General features: G+C 37.5%; 1 protein-coding gene across 3 annotated transcripts in view; it reads right to left on the reverse strand.

Annotated features, from left to right (window-relative positions):
- Positions 1–19,126, reverse strand: part of SGK2 (serum/glucocorticoid regulated kinase 2) — a 76,023-nt gene that overhangs the window by 14,527 nt on the left and 42,370 nt on the right. For all 3 annotated transcript variants that reach the window (XM_074212005.1, XM_074212004.1, XM_074212003.1), the window contains 4 exons: positions 14,223–14,306; positions 13,605–13,736; positions 12,170–12,282; positions 1,323–1,359 (listed from right to left, as the gene is read on the reverse strand). In XM_074212005.1, coding sequence (XP_074068106.1) covers positions 1,323–1,359; positions 12,170–12,282; positions 13,605–13,736; positions 14,223–14,306 — 366 coding nt within the window. The remainder of the gene's footprint in view (positions 1–1,322; positions 1,360–12,169; positions 12,283–13,604; positions 13,737–14,222; positions 14,307–19,126) is intronic.

A 19,126-nucleotide genomic window follows, 5' to 3' on the forward strand; every position in this document is an offset into this window, starting at 1 on the left:
AGGCTCTTTTTTGAGTTGTTATGGTCCTTTCCTCCTCCCTTGTCACCTTCCCATCCCCAAATATTATCCACTTATGACCTGCCCTCCAGTGATGAACCTGTCTAAATTCAGCTCATCTGTGGATGATAATCATTGGGTTTCAAAGCCTTTCAATCCAGGCTGATAATTCTAGAACCAGAAGAGATCTCAAGAGTTCATTTAATCCAATCCTATCATGAAGAAGTTTAGGACCAGAGAGATTATGTAACTTGCTAAACGTCATAAAAGTAGTTAATAGGTGAGCCAAAATTCATTCAAAGGCTATCTGACTTGAAGTCTGTGCTTTCTAACACCCTACAATTCTTTTTAGACCTGCCTCATGTTGTTGCATAGGTTTGTTCCCACATCCCCACATAGGGAGTCCCCACATCTAGAATGCACTACCCTCCCTTCTTTTGCCTCAGGAAAAATCCCTAGCATTCTTCAAAGCACAGCCCCCAAAACAAAGCCTCCTCTCTAAGACCTTTCCTGATTCCTACTTCTCTTAGTGCCCTTTCCCTCTTGAAATTGCTTTATATCTACTTTGTGTAGACTTGTTATTTCCCCTATAGAATGTACATATCTTAAGGTATCATAGGTTAGGGACTGTTTTATTTTTGTCTTTGCATACCAAAAGCCTGACATGGTGTCTCGAAAAAATCAGGTACTTTAATAAGTATTTGTTGATTTGAATAGCATTGCCAAAGCTTGTGTATCACTGGCAACATCATCATCATAGCTAACATTTGTATAGTGCTTACTATGTGGTAAGTGCTTAAAAATTATCACTTGAGCCTCCAACAATCCTGGAAACTAGGAACTATTAAAATTCCATTTTACTGAAGAGGAAACTGAGGCTGATGGAGTTTAAATGACTTGCCCAGAGTCACACAACTAGGAAGTGTGTGAGGTCAGATTGAATTCAGATCTTCCTGAATCCAAGCCCAGCCCTCTACTGAACTGCCTAGCTTTTCATAGACTATGTCTGGCAGAGTCTTTAAGAAGCCAGGTCATTTTTGTGCTATAATGAGCTATCAGAGGAAGTCTTTAGTCTTAATATTAACAGATGCTTAATAAAATTTCTAAAGAACTAAGAAAAGTACCCTCATGACGACTGGGGTAGGGGTAGAGGAGAATAGGTAGAGCAATGTGAATTCTGACTCTGCCCCCTCTGTGACCTCAAATAAATAAAGCCTTTTGGGAATGTGTCAGTGAAAAAGTATTTGTTCTTATTTCCTTCCTAAACACACACACACACACACACACACACACACACACACACACACACACATACACACACGGACCTGGCAATCCAAGAGAATGTTCTCCGGTTTCAAGTCCCTGTGGAAGAAGAGAAAGAAAGGAAAATTTTGTTGTTTTGCTATTCGTTAAGGACATCTAAATTCCCCTGTAGACTGTGCATTCTTTGAGGGCAAAGACTATGTTGTTTGCTTTCTTGTATATCCAGTGTCTTTTGAATAATAATTACATAATAAATGCTTTTTTAAAAAATTTAATTTAAGAAAAGTAGAACAAGGGGGTAAAAGGGGTATAGAATGAATCATGACTCTACCACTATGTGTCCTTAGGCAAATCACCAGTCTGAGTTCACTGGCAAAATGGAAAAAGTACCATTTTGTAAAATACCTTCCTTCAGAGGGATGTTTTAAAGGAGGCATTTTGAAAGGACTATATAAAAACATGATGAATAAAAGAAAAGAACAAAGCAAAGCACATTTTCAGTAATCTACACCAAGTCATGACTGTCACCTTCTCAATCCAGACCTGAATTATAGATGGAAACAACAAGGGACAGACAGTGAACTAAGAGCAAAGCAGGGTCCTTAGTGGAAGGAGCCCTGGATTTGGAACCAGATGAGCCAGCTTTGAATCCTAGCTCTGCTGCTCTATCTGATTTCATGCAAGGTACTTCACCTCTGGTGACAGTTTTCTTCTCTGTAAAATAAGATAAAGTAATGAGCTGGATGATTTTCAATCCATGTTCTTGTAATGCCCAAATGTTATCCAAGTGTGCTAGGCTAACTGTTTCTATTATCATCATGTGGAGAAATCATGATAAAAATTAAAATCGTCAAGAAACCTTCAAAATTCCTTCACAATTTTGCATCTATAACATCAGACATTTATACAAATATCAACACTAAGTTACATTCAAGGATAGAAAATTAGGAATAATACATAGAAGGAAACAGTAGCACCAGAACAACACAGAAGCACTGGGACCAGACAACCTAGGTCTAAGGACTCCAAGATAACTAGCTCTGTATTCTGAGGCAGGAGAGGACTCTAAAGAGCTAATACTCTGAATTTCAGTGGATCATGCTGGACTTGGAGTCAGGAAGACCTGAATTCAAATCAAACCTTGGATACTTACTAGTTAGGTGACCCTGGGGTAAGTCACTTAACTTAAGCCTGCTTCAATTTTCTCATCTGCAAAATGGGAATAACAATAAGAGATACCCCCCATAATGGTGGTGAGAATCAAATGAGATAATATTTATAAAAATGTTTATGAACCTTAAATTGCTTTATAAATGGTAGTTATTTTTACTATTGTTTCTGCTATTTTTGTCTTTATTATTCTAGGGGTGTTGTTCAGTTGTGTCAGACTCTTCATGGCTCCATGTAGGATTTTCTTGACTAAGAAATTAGAGTGGTTTATCATTCCTTCTTCAGTTCATTTTATAAATGAAGAAACTGAGGTAAATAGCTGACTTGTCCAGGTCACATACTGGTAAATGTCTGAGACCAGATTTGAATTCAAGTTTTCCTGACTCCAGGCCTTACATTTTAAATAGGTCACTGTACTACTTAGCTGCCTATAGAATGCTGCAGTATGAATGTAACACCAGGGATAGTTAGTTACTCTTGTAAGTTATGTATCCTAGATGTGAATCTTTTTCCTCTTATTTTTAAGCTTATCCCCACCAACCCAATGGATATGATATGTATTTGTAGAAGAGAATGTCTCAGGTTTACAGGGAAAGAGCTGAACTGTTGTTCTTCCTATAGCATTTGAATAAATAGCTTTATTATGAACTAATTTTGACTATTGACTAATTGTTAATGGGAAGCTCAAGAACTATATATATATATATATATATATATATAGTGTTAGGAGTATAGACTCCCAGAATAGTAGGAAGCAACTACCCTCTGGGGACCCAACCCATAAGTGCAGATAAGGAGAGAAGAAAAGAGGCAGTGCTATATATCAAAAAGCTATTTTTTAATTTGACATGTGGAACAGTTTTATGTGAAGTTAGAGGTGAGGAACAAAAATGGAAGCAAACTCAGTCCCATAAAATTGGCTCGAGAGGGAGAGATGGTTTTGACTGTACAAAGGTTTTTTGAATTCAGGTCAGAACTAAATTTATCTTTGGGTCTCATATTGTCATTTTAATAGCTAAAATCAAATTTCTGCTTGACCATGCTTGGTCATTCTAAGAATGAAAACACAGCCTCCATCCCAAGCTGGTGAAGAGATAACTGGTTTAACAAACAGGAGAAAGGGAACTGAGTAACAGTAACAGTAACAGTAAAACTGTTATAAATTGCTCCCAGTTCTACCCACTCTAAACCTGGCCTCAATCCCCACTCCCAACCCCACTCTCTTTTTTAGTTTCCAAAGAGTCTCTCAAGGCCAGACCTAGACCAACTTCCCCCTCAGTTAGGAAAGACCAGAAAATACACCTACATCTTCCTCTCCCCTTAAACCACTTGCATTAAAGTCCTTTGTAAAAATGGAGAAAGCATCCTCCATAACCATTTTTTAAAACTCTAGATAGCTAAAAAGTCATGTTGACTTTGTGTTCAGGAGACTTGGAGTTTAGTGATGGTTTGCTCCATCACAAACTAGCTTTCTAATCCAGAGTACACCACTTGAGTCTCTGCACCTCAGTTTTGTTCTGGAATGCCTAATTTACAAGACAGTTATAAGAATTAAATAAAATAATAATATGAAAGTAATTTTAAAGCTGTACAAAGAACTTTACACAAAACAAACTTTTATTAATTCAGTCCAATAAACATTTTTATTAAGTACCAACTATGTGCAAAATAATAAACAGAAGACACAGACTCTGCTAATACTAAGAGCTAGCAATCTGATTATTATCCTCAGACCCTTACACCATTACCATTGATTATCATTATAGCTTTCAGAGGGTAAGGATCAGGAAATATTGTCTTTGTCTTTTGATGGAAATTAACACAAGGAGACATTCAAGACTGTCATAAACTCTACAGAGGATCAGAGCCCAAAAACAAAACACAAACTATGCTCCCAGTTGAGTTCAGTTAATTCCATTCAGCAACCATTTCTTAAACAACTATTATATGGAGAGCATGGGGGATTCAAAGCTAAAACTCGAATAGCCCTCGCTTTCCAGGGTTTTCATTTCATTGGGAGGTAAAACATGTATTGTACACTGAGAAGTAAATAAAGAGTAATTTGAGGAAGAAAGCATGAATTTAAGACGTCATAGAGAAAGTAGCCCCTGAGTAGAGATGTAGAAAAAAGATCAGAATTCTAAGAGGAAGACTTGAGGAGTGAATGAATTCCTGGTCATGGGGAATAGAGGTTAAAGAAGCAACACTGAACTTGGGAATAATCTTGAAAATAGAGTACATGAAGAGTCAGTAAAGCAGCACCTCTTCATTCTGAAAGTAATGCATGTCCCCCATACCCACAGAATTTACTAAAACACAGTGCTGCAAGCACCAATTTCACAATATGAAAAAGGAGGATTGCCTCAGGGGAAAAAAAGAGGCTGCAACAGGAAGCAGAGTGGCTATAGTGGCCAAACCAAGTCAACTTTTCAAGAAAAGGCTAAGACCACAAAGGCTGCACTAATGTCAGACTGTGTTCAGCCCAATTATTGACCATCTAGATCAGGGCTGTATGGCTAACAGGGTGATTTTTTTTGCAGCCTTCCCATGGTTTTAGTAAACAAAGCCAAGTTAAGCACACTAAAATGGCAAATCAAAATATATTGTTTATTATTTCAACAAAAACTTTTATAAGTAAGGTTGGACAGGATTTAGATATAAACATTTTCAACTATGAGAAGAGATTGCAGGAGACCAAGTAAACACTGCTAAACTTCATCTCCTTTTATTGTTTTCATAATAAAACAATTAAAATGGTTTAATATTTACATTCCTTGGTCCCATATTTACTGTTTGGGAAGAAAAATATCTTGAGTAAAGCATGTCATATAATGTCAAACTTTTGCTATGTAGGAAAGGATAACTGATGTTTGAAGATCTGGCTAAGTATAGAATTTTGATTGGAAACAGAATTAGATCTGAATGCAGTTCATACAGATGTGTGAATCTTAACTCAATATTTTTGGTCATACAGAATGCCCAATTGATATCCTATAGAATAGTTTTTTTTTTAAGTTTTTGCAAGGCAATGGAGTTACGTGACTTGCCCAAGGTCATACAACTAAGGTAATTTGTAAGTGTTTGAGAGCAGATTTGAACTCAGGTCCTCCTGACTCCAGGGCCAGTGCTCTATTCACTGTACCACCTAGCTTCCCCTAGAATAGTCTTTTTTTATGATTAATATCTTATTTTTTATCTTCACATAATTCGTTGACGGGTCAATAAGTTCACACTAAATTTTAGTCACAACTGAGAGATGACCTTTTTTTAATTATATAAACAAATTAGCATAGCAGGCACAACAGAATCGATCTTCAGGTGGGTAGATCAAATAGTTGTACAGACTGAAATCCAGTGGTGGCCACTGATGGTCAGAGTAATTAATGAAGCAGAGGTCCTTAAATACAATTTAGTCCAACTTGATGAAGCCGATGTCTCTCACATTCTGCTTTGGCAGCACATATTCAGGCCATATTTGCGGATCAGGCCATGGTGGTTCAAACAGACGTGGCATGACCAAGACCCCTGGCTGAATTTACAAGGGTGGCTCCAGTAGAGCTGTTGATGACCCATGGCGCCACTAGTAAAGATGTGAGACAAAAGCTAGAATAGTCTTAAAGTAGCTTCAAGAACTTCTTCTAGACTTTTCAGGGCCCATGCTATTTGGGAACTCATCAAGCTTCAAATCTTCCAGAATTAAATCACACTGGGTACTTCTGACTTTTGGCTCCCCCAGTTTTTAGAGAGAAGATGGTAGAGGCCAACTCCAATTCAGGTTGTTAAAAGAAGATTCTTGGAAGACATGAGAAGAATGGGCAATTGCCATCGTGTCCCCTTCCTCAACCTGCTATACTCAAGACATCGAGGAGTTTCCCTTGGATGAGATATAGGATACTCTCTTGATTGAGCTGAACTTCCAATGGATAAACCTCCTTCACAATGTATTGTCTGGCATATATTCTTCCTATGTATTAGTTCTCTGATATCTGTTTTGTTATTTGGATAAATGTGTTTTTGTGCTATTTGTAATGTATGTTCTTTGTGGAACTACTTAGTCATGTTGACATTCATTGAATCTGTAGAGAATTCACTACTTTGAGGAGGTACCCTACTTCAAAGGAAGAAAGAGTTAGGTGACACAGGGGAAAGAGCAATGAGCATGGAACTATGAAGAACTGAGTTCAAATCCAGCCTCAGACACTACTAGTGACTGAGCAAGTCACTTAAACTCTGTCTACCTATCCACCTCATCTATAAAATAGAGTTGTTATGAAGATAAAATGAAATATTTGTAAGCATTCTGAAAATTTTAAAGCTCTTTATAAATGTGTATTTTTATTATCATTCCCATAGGTATTTGGATGCAGTAAACCTCTGTGACAACTAGGTGGTACAGTGGATAAAGTACTGAACCTGGAGTTAGGAAAACTCATCTTCCTAAATTCAAATCTAGCTTCATTTACTAGCTGTGTGACCCTTGGCAAGCCATATAACTCTATTTGCCTCAGTTTCCTCATCTGTAAAATGAACAGGAGAAGGAAATGGCAAAACATTCCAGTATCTTTGCCATAAAAATCCCATGGAGAGTCTGACACAACTAAAAAAAAAGATTGAATAATAAACCTCTGTAGAGTAGTACTAAATAGTAACAGAAATGCTTGATCATTAAAGGAATAACCTAGGGACAGCTAGGTGGTGCAGTGGATAGAGCATCAGCCCTGGAGTCAGGAGGACCTAAGTACAAATCTGACCTCAGACACTTAATAATAATTACCCTAGCTGTGTGATGTTGGCCAAGTTATTTAACCCCATTGCCTTGCAGAAAAACAAAACAAACAAACAAAAAAGGGATGACTTTTTAATTGAGATAACTGCTGATATTGCTAATTATGTGATAAAGGGTGGTGGCAATGGCATCTATTTAAAAAGAAGTTTTATTATAAATAAAATTTATATGGAGGTCACTGACTTTATAATATTTCTGTATTTTATATAGTAATTATTAGTGTGGTCATACCTAGACTATTTTGTAAGTTCCTTTGAGGGTAGTAAAATAGCTGTCTTAAATTCTGGGCCTTCCTTCAAAGCCTAGTATATATTTATTTAAATAGAGAGTGCTTAATAAATGTTTGAATTGAACTTATTTTTCAAGAAGAGAGGAGCAATCCAAAAAAAGTTTGGAAAGGAAGATTGAAATCAAATTATGAAGGGTCTGAAATGGCAGGCTGAGAAGTTTCTATTTTATCATAGAAGCATTGAGGAGTAACTAAAGGTTTTTGACTTTGGGAGTGATGTAAAACAATCCAAACCTCAGAAAAATTATTTTGGCTGCAGATAGACAAGAACAGGGGTGGAGAACATCCAGACCAGGGGCTAAACCACAAATGGGCCTCAAAATAATTCAATAAATCTAGGAGCTTTTTAGGGACAAATTAATTAAATGTTTGACAAAATAGAGCAGGCAAATAATGTTATAAATATCCAAATGGCCCCTGGTAAAAAAAAAAAGATTCCTCACATGTTGATTAGGAAAAGGAGAGATGGGTTGCAGGGAGAGCAATGAGGAGACTCTGGTGATGAGAGGGACAGTGGGCCTGAATAGTCTTTCATTCAATAAGCATTTATTAAGTTTCTTCCAGACACTGTGCTAAATACCGGGGGTACAGAAAAAGGCTAATTCTCTCCAAGAATTCACCATCCAATGGGAAGATAATGAACAAACATAAGTATATAAATAAGCTATACACAGGATAGATAAAAACCATGGACAGAAAGAAGACACTAGGATTAAGAGAGCTTGGAAAAGCTTCCAGTAGAAGGGATATTAGCTGAGACTTGGAAGAAACCAGGAAAGCCAGGAGGCAGAGATGAGGATGGAGAGTATTCCAGGAATGGAGGAAGGCCAGAGAAAATGCCTAAGCTGAGAGATCAAATGTCTTGTTCAGGGAACAGCCAGGAGGTCAATATGTGGAGGGATATCAAGTGTAAGAAGATTGTAAAGGTATAAGCAGCAAGAGGGTGTTTAGGCTATGAAAAGCTTTTAATGACAAACAGAAGATTTTACATTTCATTCTGTAAGTGATCGGGAGCCACTGGAGTTTACAGAGTATGGGTATGGGTTTGGACTGGCACTTCAGGAAAATCACTTTGGCTGAATGAAGTATGAATTCTAAGTGAGGAAACATTTATGGCAGGTTGATCCACCAGTAGCCTATTGCAGTAGCCCAAAGGTGAAGTGATAACTGCCTGTTCCAGGGTGGTGGAATTATCAGAGGAGAGAAGGAGGAATATCTGAGAGATGTTGTAAAAGGTGAAATCAATAGGAAACAGATTGGATATGGAGGGTTTATATGTGAGGAGTTAAGGATGACACCTACATCATGAGTCTTGGAAACTAGGAGAAGGAAGATCCCTCATAGTTAATAGGAAAATTTGGAGGATTTAGTGGAAAACATAATGAAGTTGCAGATAACACAGAAAAAATATTTTTACTTAACATTGACCTACTTATAGCCAATGACCAAATACCTAACCCAAATTTTACAATAAGGAACTGTAAATACCTCATAAAAGAAAAAGAAAAAATTTAGACTTCTTCAGTAAGAAAGGTTGATCAAGAGGGGTGGAGCCAAGATGGCGGCATGAGGGCAGGAATTCCCAGAAACTCATCCCCCCAAAACTCTAAAAATCATCAAATTATGACTCTAGCCAAAATTTAGAGGGGCAGAACCCACAGAAAGTCTGAGTGATATAATTACCCAGTCCAAGACAAAATAGAAGATTTGAGTAAAGGGTCTGTTTCATCAGACTGGGGGTTGGAAAGAGCAAGCCGCAACCTGGGCCCATGGCAGAGGGACTAGTTTCCAGCCTTCTTGGCCCAGGGATCACCAGGACAGCTTGAAAGGGAAATGAGAGAACCCTGCCGCACCATTGTGAGCATGGAGCCTGAACTAGCATTGGCCTTAGAGCAGCCCTGAGGCAGGAACCTGTGAAGCCACCCAATATTTCCAGAGTGCTCAGCCCACAGATGGTAAGAGGGTGGAGAGATAGTACAGAGGTCCCTTTGCTATCCTTGGAGCCCACTCTCAGATCCAGGTTGCCCCTACTACTTACTATTGAGGAGCAGGAGTGCTTCTCACAACTCTAGGTCAGAGGGGAGGGTCTGTGGTCATCCACAGACCAGAACACAGGCAAGCGAGTAGTCATAGCCTCTCATAAGACCTTGGAGAAATTAAGATCCTTGTGGGGTGTCCCCAAAACACCCCAAAGCCTTGGAAGTGCAGTAAATCAGTCATGGGCTGAGGAAATAAGGAAAGAAAAGAAAAGGAAGAAATTGGCCATAGAAAATTACTTTGGCCCAAGGGAGGATCAAAATACATACTCAGAAGATGACAGAGTCCGAGCTTCTGTATCCAAAGCCTCTAAGAGAAATAGGAAATGGGCTCAGACTATGGATGAGCTCAGAAAAGACTTTGAAAAGCATGGAAGGGAGGTAGAAGAAAAATTGGGAAGAGAAATGAGAGTGATGCAGGAAAATCATGAAAAACCAAGTCAGTAGCTTGGTGAAAAACATACAAAAAATACTGAAGAAAATAACATGTTCAAAACTAGTTTAGACCAAATGGAAAAAAGCAACCCAAAAGGCAAATGAAGAGAAGAATGCCTCAAAAAGCAGACTTGGTCATTTGGAAAAGGAGATTATAAAAACTCTACAAAGAAAACAACTCCTTCAAATGTAGAATGGAGCTAAAGGAAGTTGATTGATGACTGTGAGAAATCAAGAAACAATAAAACAATACTAAAAGAACAAAAGACTAGAAGAAAATGTGAAATAGCTCACTGGAAAAACAATTGACCCGGAAAACAGATCCAGAAGAGATAATTTAAAAATCATTGAGCTACCTGAAAGTCATGACCAGGAAAAAAAAGCCTAGGCTTCATTTTTCAATAAATAATACTTCAGAATTGCCCTAAGATCCTAGAAGTAGAGGGTGAAATAGAAATTGATCACCTCCTGAAAGAGATCCCAAATTAAGAACTCCCCAGAAATATTAAAGCTAAATTCCAAAAGTCCCAAATCAAAGAGAAAATACCACGCTGCCATAAAGAAACAATTCAACTACCATGATGCTACAGTCAGGATAACACAGGATTTGGCAACATCTGCATTAAAGGCTCATAGGACTTGGATTATGATAATCCAGAAGGCAAAAGATCTTGGTTTACAACTGATAATAAACTATCCAGAAAAACTGAACATCCTCTTTCAAGTGAAAAAATGAACTTTCAATTAAACAGGGGATTTTCAGTCTTTCCTGTTGAAATGATCAGAGTTGAACAGAAAGTTTGATCTACAAGTACAGGACTCAGAGGGTGGACTGGAAGGACTAATTATGAGGAACTTAATGATGTTGAACTGCATATATTTCTTTATGGGAAGAAGACACCGATAACTCATATGAACCTTCTCATTGTAAGAGCAGTTAAAAGGAGCATATTTAGACAAGACTCAGGATGGAATTGAATATAATGGTATACTAAAATATAAAGATGGGGTCAATGGATGATAAAGGAAAGTACTGGGCAAAAGGGAAAGGAGAGGAAAAAAAGGACCAAGATATTTCATGAGAGTCAAGAAAAAGGTTTTGCAATGGATTGGAAGGGGGAAGGTAAGGGGGAATGAGTGAGCCTTCATTCTCATTGGAAGTGATTCAGAGAGGAAATAACACATTCAACAGGTTATAGAAATTTATCTTACTCTAAAGGAAAAAAGGAGAGAAAGGGTTAGTAGAAATGGGGAGGAGGGGGAGAGGAGGGGAGTGTAGATATTAGAAGAGAGGGAAGATTGTGGGAGAGGATACTTAGATACAACATACTTCTGAGGAGGGACAGGGTAAAAGGAGAGAGAGGATAGAATAAATGGAAATGAGGAGGAATAGAATAGAGGGGAAATACAGCTAGTAATGGCAACTATTTTGAAGCAACTTCTCTGATGGACTTATGATAAAGAAGGCAACTCATCCCAGAGATTGAGCCAATGGAATCTGAACACAGACTGAAGTACACTTTTTTCCCTCTCACTTCATTTCTCTTGTGATTTCTCTATCTTTTTTGGGGGGGGGGATGAGTTTATGTTTACTTTCACAACAACATTATTGTTATAATGTAAAATAAACCATAACCCCCCAAAAACAGATTGACCAAAAAACTTTACAGGGATTTTCCAGATCATAGGTGTGCTAGGTCCCTAAGACTCATAACTGGAAGGGATAACTGTAAACAGTTCAAATATATTATTAAAAGGCAAAGTTAGCAAACATTTTAATAAGTAGTTATCAGATTTTTTTGGTCACAGACTTTAAACTCTTATAAATTACTAAGTACCCCTTAAAGAGTTTTTGTTTATGTGGATTATATCCATTGATATCTAAATTTCAGAAATAAAAACAATTCTGCATTATTATAAAAACAATTTTGATTTCACACACCCTTTGAAAAGGTTCTGGGGACTCCCAGGGGTTCCTAGATCATATTTTGAGAGTTGCTGATTTAGACAAAAAAGAAATTTAGAGTAGGAAGTAAAAAATAATAGAGAAATTTTGCTAATTAAATTGTTGGATTTAACACACATTTAAAATAAACTATAGATAATATTTTTAAGAGCATAATTCTAGCTAAACCTGTAAGATAATCGAAGTCTCTTCTAGTGCTTGTTCTCATATGATTAGAGAAAACCTACCTGTAAATGATGTTCAGAGAATGCAGGTAACCAATAGCACTAGCCACCTCAGCAGCATAGAATCGAGCTCGAGGTTCTTGGAAACAATGCTCTCTCTGCAAGTGGAAGAAGAGCTGCAGGAAAGAATAACTTGTAAGCAAATATCTCCTTACATGAAGTGAGAACTACTTCCATCAATCATCTTCAATTCTCACAGGCCAATGTGATTACATTCTGCCTAATAGGAAATATGTAAGAAGTTATGGATAGTTAAGATTAAGGAATCAATGAGACCAAGTTTAAGTGAGCAGCTTTGCTTTGGCCTTTTTTATAATAATGGAAAACTTCTTTCTCATCCTACCCATCTCTCAAAATTATGAAAGGGTTCTTGATTTTTATTGTTGTTCAATCATTTTCAGTCACATCTGATTCTTCATGACCTTATTTGGGATTTTCTTGGCAAAGATACTAGAATGGTTTGTCATTTTCTTTTCCAGCTCATTTTACAAATGTGGAAACTAAGACAACAGAGTTAAGTCACTTGCCCAGGGTCACAAAGTTAATGACCATCTCAGGTCTTACTGACTCCCTCCAGGCCTGGAGTGTAGGGTTCTTGGACCTACCCCAAATTCCTCCCCTCTCCCCACCTACAATCATTCCTTCAAATAAATGACACAATTAAAAGTTAAGGTTATATGTCTCCAGAAGCCAAATCATATCCTTTTAAAAATGTATCCTAGCTGTTTGCCAAGAACCAAAGTGGAGTTTACTGGTCTAAAGTTTGTATACTTCATTCTTTTCTTTATTTTTTAATAAATTTTTATGAATAGATTCTATTTTCATTTTGCCTAGATTTCCCTTATATCCCTGCCAGAATTCATATCCATTATCCCATTATGTATCTATCACCTGAGATGTTAGCTCAGCACAGTGGAAGACCTTGCATCTCATTGTATATTGAAAAGACTGCTGAATTTGGAGTTAAGAGAATCAAGGTTCAAATTTCAACTCTGTCACTATTTCTATGTTGTTGTTTTGTCAGTTAGTTGTGTCTGAGTCATTTTGATCCCATTTGAGGTCCCATTCTTGGCAGAGTTACTGAAGTGCTTTGCCATTTCCTTCTCCAGTTCATTTTATAGATGAGGAAATCAAGGCAAAAAGGGTGAAGTGTCTTGCCTGGAGTCACACAGTTAGTGTGTATCTGAGGCCAGATTTCAATTTAGGAAGATAAGTCTTCCTGAGTCCAAGTCTTGCTTTTTATCCACTGTGCCCTCTAGCTACCTACTATCTGTGAGACATTGGGAAAATTCCTTTAATTTTAGATGTTATACTCATCTGTACAGGGAGGGGACTTGAGCTAGTTAATCACTAAGCTCCCTTTCAGCTCAAAGTTTGTGAAGAAGCTATGATATTAAATCTGCCTGATGTGGCCCAGTGAATAGAGTTGATGACCCACCTCTCCTCCATTGGCGTAGTCTAGGACAAAATAGAGTTTCTCTGAAGTCTGAAAGGAGTAGCGGAGGCCCACCAGAAAAGGGTGTGTCACATTCTTTAGAAGCACATTGCGCTCTGCCATGATATGATTTTGCTGCCATGATTCAAACCCAAGAGGGGGAAAAAAAATCCAAGTTATACTGCTTCCTGCTCCAACACACAGACTAAGGGGAACACATGTGCATTGCCCTCTCCATTCATAGGCAGTGACTTCCTGCCTACCCTGAAAAGTGTTGTCTACCCAGAAAAAGCAAGTATAGTTATCAAAGAAGAATAACAGGATCTATCTACTTTCTCCTATTGGTTGGTGCCAGGCTTTTGTGGATGGACAAGAAGAGTCTGTCCTAATCAGGTACAATCCAAACTAGGAGGAGTCTAAGCCAGAGGGAGTTAAACACAAATAGTCACCCACCCATTCATTCTCAAACTTCAGGAGACTGGGCTATTATATACAGAGCCTGAAAATATATTATCATCTTTCTAAGGACTTCATAGAACTGGAGGGATGAGGTGATGGAGGGGGATGAGAGGGGAAGAAGAAGCAAATTATCTCCAGTTTTCTCTACTTGAGCTCTGTTACCTCTTTCTTTTTCAAGATGGATTTCTTCTGTAAGACTTTTACAGCATAAAATTTCCCATCAGACTTGCGTTTGGCCAAGAGAACCTACATCAGAAACACAGAAGAGTTAGTTGTAAGAGATGGTAACCTTGTCTCCAAGTTAACTAAAGAGTTGCCATATGAAGGAGCAGGTAGGTATCACAGTAAAACACCGGCCGTGGAGTCAAGAGGACTACATACTTACTAGCTGGGTGAGCCTGGGCAAGTCACTTAATTGCTTTGCCAAAAAAAGAAAAAAAAAGCTACAATATTAGAAAAGGGATTAGATTGTTCCCTTTGGAGCACAAGGTAGAACTTGGAAAAATAGTAGAGACTGCAAAAAATCAAGTTTAGGCCTAAACTTGGCGCGGGGGGGAATCCTAAAAATTAGTTATTCAAAAATGAAATGATCTCCCTCCAGAGGTGGTTTTGGGGTCTCAAAGATGACACATTCCTCCTCACTGGAGGCCATCAAACTGAGGCTGGACTACCACTTGTAGAGGAATTGGAGCTGGGAATTCCTTTTAGGTGTATAAGGGATAAGATGTTCCTAACCTGGGTTACATGTGCCCTCAGTGGTTATAAGAAACACAACAAAGTTGTATTGGGAATATTTGGGTTTGATTGTTCTGAATTGATTAATAAGCAATAAAGTTATATTTTCGGTATACCTGAATTCTTACTAAATATACTCACAAGATTTAAATTTAATAATTCTATTTCTCATGTTCCTTTGTATGGTAAATACTAGATTTCATTTCCTTTCCTTACTGAATAGGAGATACAGAAAGGTTTACTGAAGACCAAGAGACAGGGGAACCAAAAAAGCTTGGGAACCCCTGAACTAGCTAAGCCACTGGGAGCCTTCCTCTCACTACTTATATTCTTTGACTCTATTCCATTAGCAAAGGGTAGTGGGAAGGGTCCAGCTTAGGGACCTTAGTACTATGTGAACCAGCTTAAGTCATTAAACCTGACCCTGTCTGAATTTCCTCAGCTATCAGGCAGAATAAAAATATTTGTACTATCCTTGTCAAAGGATTGTAGTAAGTAAAGGGTTTTATAAACCTAAAGCAGTGAAGAAATCTGTTTTATTATTATTTAACTCGAACTCATTAAATCCAGAGGAAAAAGGATCATTTTACATCTATGTCTATGCTTATGTCTATGTCTATATCTATCAATGTCAATGTCTATGTCTATGTCAAAACCTATGTCTATGTACATAGATGCATGTACACACATGTATTGCATATATGTGCATACATGTATCTCTTATATGGAATATGCATGTACATGTTTGTGTGTGTCATGTATATTGTATTACATGTGGGTACATGTATGAATGTGTTTACACATATATCCAAAAGCTATCTTTTTTATTGTGAAATTAACAAACACCAAATAAAATGAACATTTCTACATACAAAGAACAGAAAAAGGGAATTGTCTATGCAGACACAAATCTGCACATGTACTAGCATGCTTTCTTCTCCATTCAAGTATAAAGGAGATCAAACAAGTTATTGTCAAAACTTTTCTACTTTCTCTTATTTCTTTCTGGGCATTTAAAAATGCTTAAGGAACCCTCCTTTCTTACTTTTATTCTTTTTCAAAAAAATTTCAGTAAATCTATTACTAGCCTGTTGTGTTTTCTGTTGGAAAAAAGCATCAAAAGCATGGAATCTTCTCTGGAAGCTTTGACCATTCAGTACCGGTGATAAATATTGTTACCCTAGAAGATTACTTTGGGTTTGGCCTTGGGAAGAAGTAAGTTCTCTGTCAACTGTGGGGAAGATTGTTTTTTAAGAAGGATGCTCTCAAAAAAACAAAAACAAAAACAAGAGAGAGAGAGAGAGAGAGGGCGTGGGGGGAGAGAGAGAGAGAGAGAGAGAGAGAGAGAGAGAGAGAGAGAGAGAGAGAGAGAGAGAGAGAGAGAGAGAGAGGTGTAACGAGTTAAACGAGTAAAACTGTGGTTCTTTTAAGATACTGAAGAGGGCTAGGCTACATGTTAGCATTGATACCAAAAGGAGGCTAAACATCTCTGAATCACTAGACAAATCCTTTTGGCAGAGATCCAGCCTGGAAATTTCCATTGAGCTTCACAATAATACTGATTAAGGCAACCTATGGCACCTGGTTTCCCTTTTTTTTTTGCAATACTTATTATTGTATCAATCTGAACTCTGGCAATTTGAACTTCAGTTTCCCCTGTTTTACATGTATTTAGTTAAGGTGATAGTCACAGGACCACAGAATTAATTTCTTGCAGGGGATTAGAAATTATCTAGTCTCAAATGGTCAAAGGATATACAAAGGCAATTTACAGATGAGGAGATCAAAGCAATCCATAGCCATATGAAAAATTGTTCTAAATCATTAAATATTAGAGAAATGCAAATTAAAGCTTCTCTGAGGTACCACCTCACACCTCTCAGACTGGTCAATATGAACAGAAAGGATAATGATCATTGTTGGAAGGGTTGTGGGAAATCTGGAACACTATTACATTGTTGGTGGAGCTGTAAACTCATTCAACCTTTCTGGAGAGAAATTTGGAATTACGCCCAAAGGGCAACAAAAAATGAGCATACCTTTGATCCAGCAAGACCACTACTGGGTCTATACCCTGAAGAGATGATGAAAAAGGGTAAAAACATCACCTGTACAAAAATATTCATACCAGCCCTGTTTGTGGTAGCAGAGAATTGGAAATCAAGTAAATGTCCTTCAATTGGGGAATGGCTTAGCAAACTGTGGTATATGTATGTCATGGAACAATATTGTTCTATTAGAAACCAGGAGGGATGGGAATTCAGGGAAGCCTGGAGGGATTTGCATGGAGTGATGCTGAGTGAGATGAGCAGAACCAGAAAACACTGTACACCCTAACAGCAACATGGGAGTGATGATCAACCTTGATGGACTTGCTCGGTCCATCAGTGCAACAATCAGGGACAATTTTGGGTTGTCTGCAATGGAGAATGCCATCTGTATCCAGATAAAGAACTGTGGAGTTTGAACAAAGTTTTTCCCTTTTTCCCTTTAATTTAGAAAAAAAACAGATATCTTATTGTCTGCTCTTGTTATCTCTTATACTTTTTGTTTCTTCCTTAAGGACATGATTTCTCTCTCATCACACTCAATCTGGATCAATGTACAGCATGGAAACAAAACAAATTAAAAACTGACAGATTGCTTTCTGTGGGGGGTGGGGTGGGGGAGGGAAGTAAGATGGGGGGAATTGTAAAACTCAAATAAAATCTTTAATAAAAGAAAAAAAAAGAAATTATCTCATCTCATACCCTTATTTCACATAAAAGGGAAACTGAAACCCAGAGGAGGAAAGTAATTTACCAAAGATGCTAGTTAACAGCAGAGTTCCTTTTCTTCCTCAAGAGAAAACAAAAGGAATTGATTAGAAGTAAATAAAAAATTTTTAATTAACAAAAAAATCTATTCCCCATGTTGGGGGAAAGAAAGAAAACCAAAACACTTGTAGCAAATGTGTAGAGTTAAACAAAACAAATTTCTATGTCAGCTATATCCCAAAATAAAGAATTCTGATGTTTCACCATGAGCAGCTCTCTAGAATTATGGCTGGTCATTTTATTGATCAAGGTCCTTAAGCCAATCAAAGTTTTTTAGTTCTGTTATATAAATTGTTCTCCTGGCTCTGCTCACTTTACTCTTCATAAGCCCATACAAACTTTCCCAGGTTTCACTGAAACCATCCCTTTCTTCACTTCAAATGGCAAAATAGTATTTTGTTCAATTCCTATATTTTAATTTGTTCAGCCATTTCCCAATTGATGGGTACATCTTTCATGTCCAGTTCTTTGATATCACAAAAAATGTTAATAGAAATATTTTTGTGTGTTTGCCTCCTTATCCTATTTCTTTGATATTTTGGGGATAGGAGTCTAGTAGTTGTATTACTGGGGCAAAGGATATGCATATTTAGTGACTTTCAGGGCTTAGTTAAAATTGCTTTCTAGAATGACTGAACCAATTCATTACTCTACCAGAAATGCACTAATGTGTCTCTTTTCCTGCAGCCCTTGCAACTGTTGTTATTTTTTTCTTGTTAACTTTACCAATCTGATGAATGTAAGGTGAAATCTCAGATTGGATTTAATTTGCATAATTATTACTGATCTGGAACATTGTTTCAAATGGCTATTGATAACTTGTATTTCTTCCTTTGAAAACTGCCTCTTTATATGAACTGATGGAGGGTGAGGATAAATAGAAACAAAAGAATTGTGAAAGACTTGGTAACTCTGATCATCATAATGACCCACCACATTTCTAAGGATTCACAGTGAAGAATATTATCTACCTCCAGAGAGAGATAGCTCATAGATTCAGTGAAGGATTTAAATAATATAGTGTTATTTTTTTCTTGTTCTATTTCTCTCCCAAAACATGTCTAATGTGGAAATTTATTTGACTGGACTTCAGATTTGTGATGGGTTCTATATTTCTTGCCTTCTCAATGAGTGCAAAAGAAATTGGAAGAGAGAAAATCTGGAACTGAACATTTTTTAAAATTAAATTACATTATATTAAATTTTTTAAGTTTAAAAAATAAACCTGCCTGTTCTTATCCTTTGATTATTGACCTGTTGGGGAATGAGAGACTGGGATTTAAACAAAGGATTCTAACTTCAATACAATGCTCTCTTTGAAGAATGGAAACAAGTACATTGTAGCAGCCAAAGTAAAATGCACTAAAAACAGCAGAAGTAAATCATTTGGGGGCAGCTAGGTGGCACAGTGGATAGAGCACTGGCTATGAAGTCAGGGGGGCCTGAGTTCACATCCAGCCTTAGACCCTTACTAATTGCCTAGCTGTGTGACCTTAGGCAAGTCACTTAACCCCA

This window comes from Macrotis lagotis, chromosome 1, assembly GCF_037893015.1.
Source record: "Macrotis lagotis isolate mMagLag1 chromosome 1, bilby.v1.9.chrom.fasta, whole genome shotgun sequence".
Lineage (NCBI taxonomy): Eukaryota > Metazoa > Chordata > Mammalia > Peramelemorphia > Peramelidae > Macrotis > Macrotis lagotis.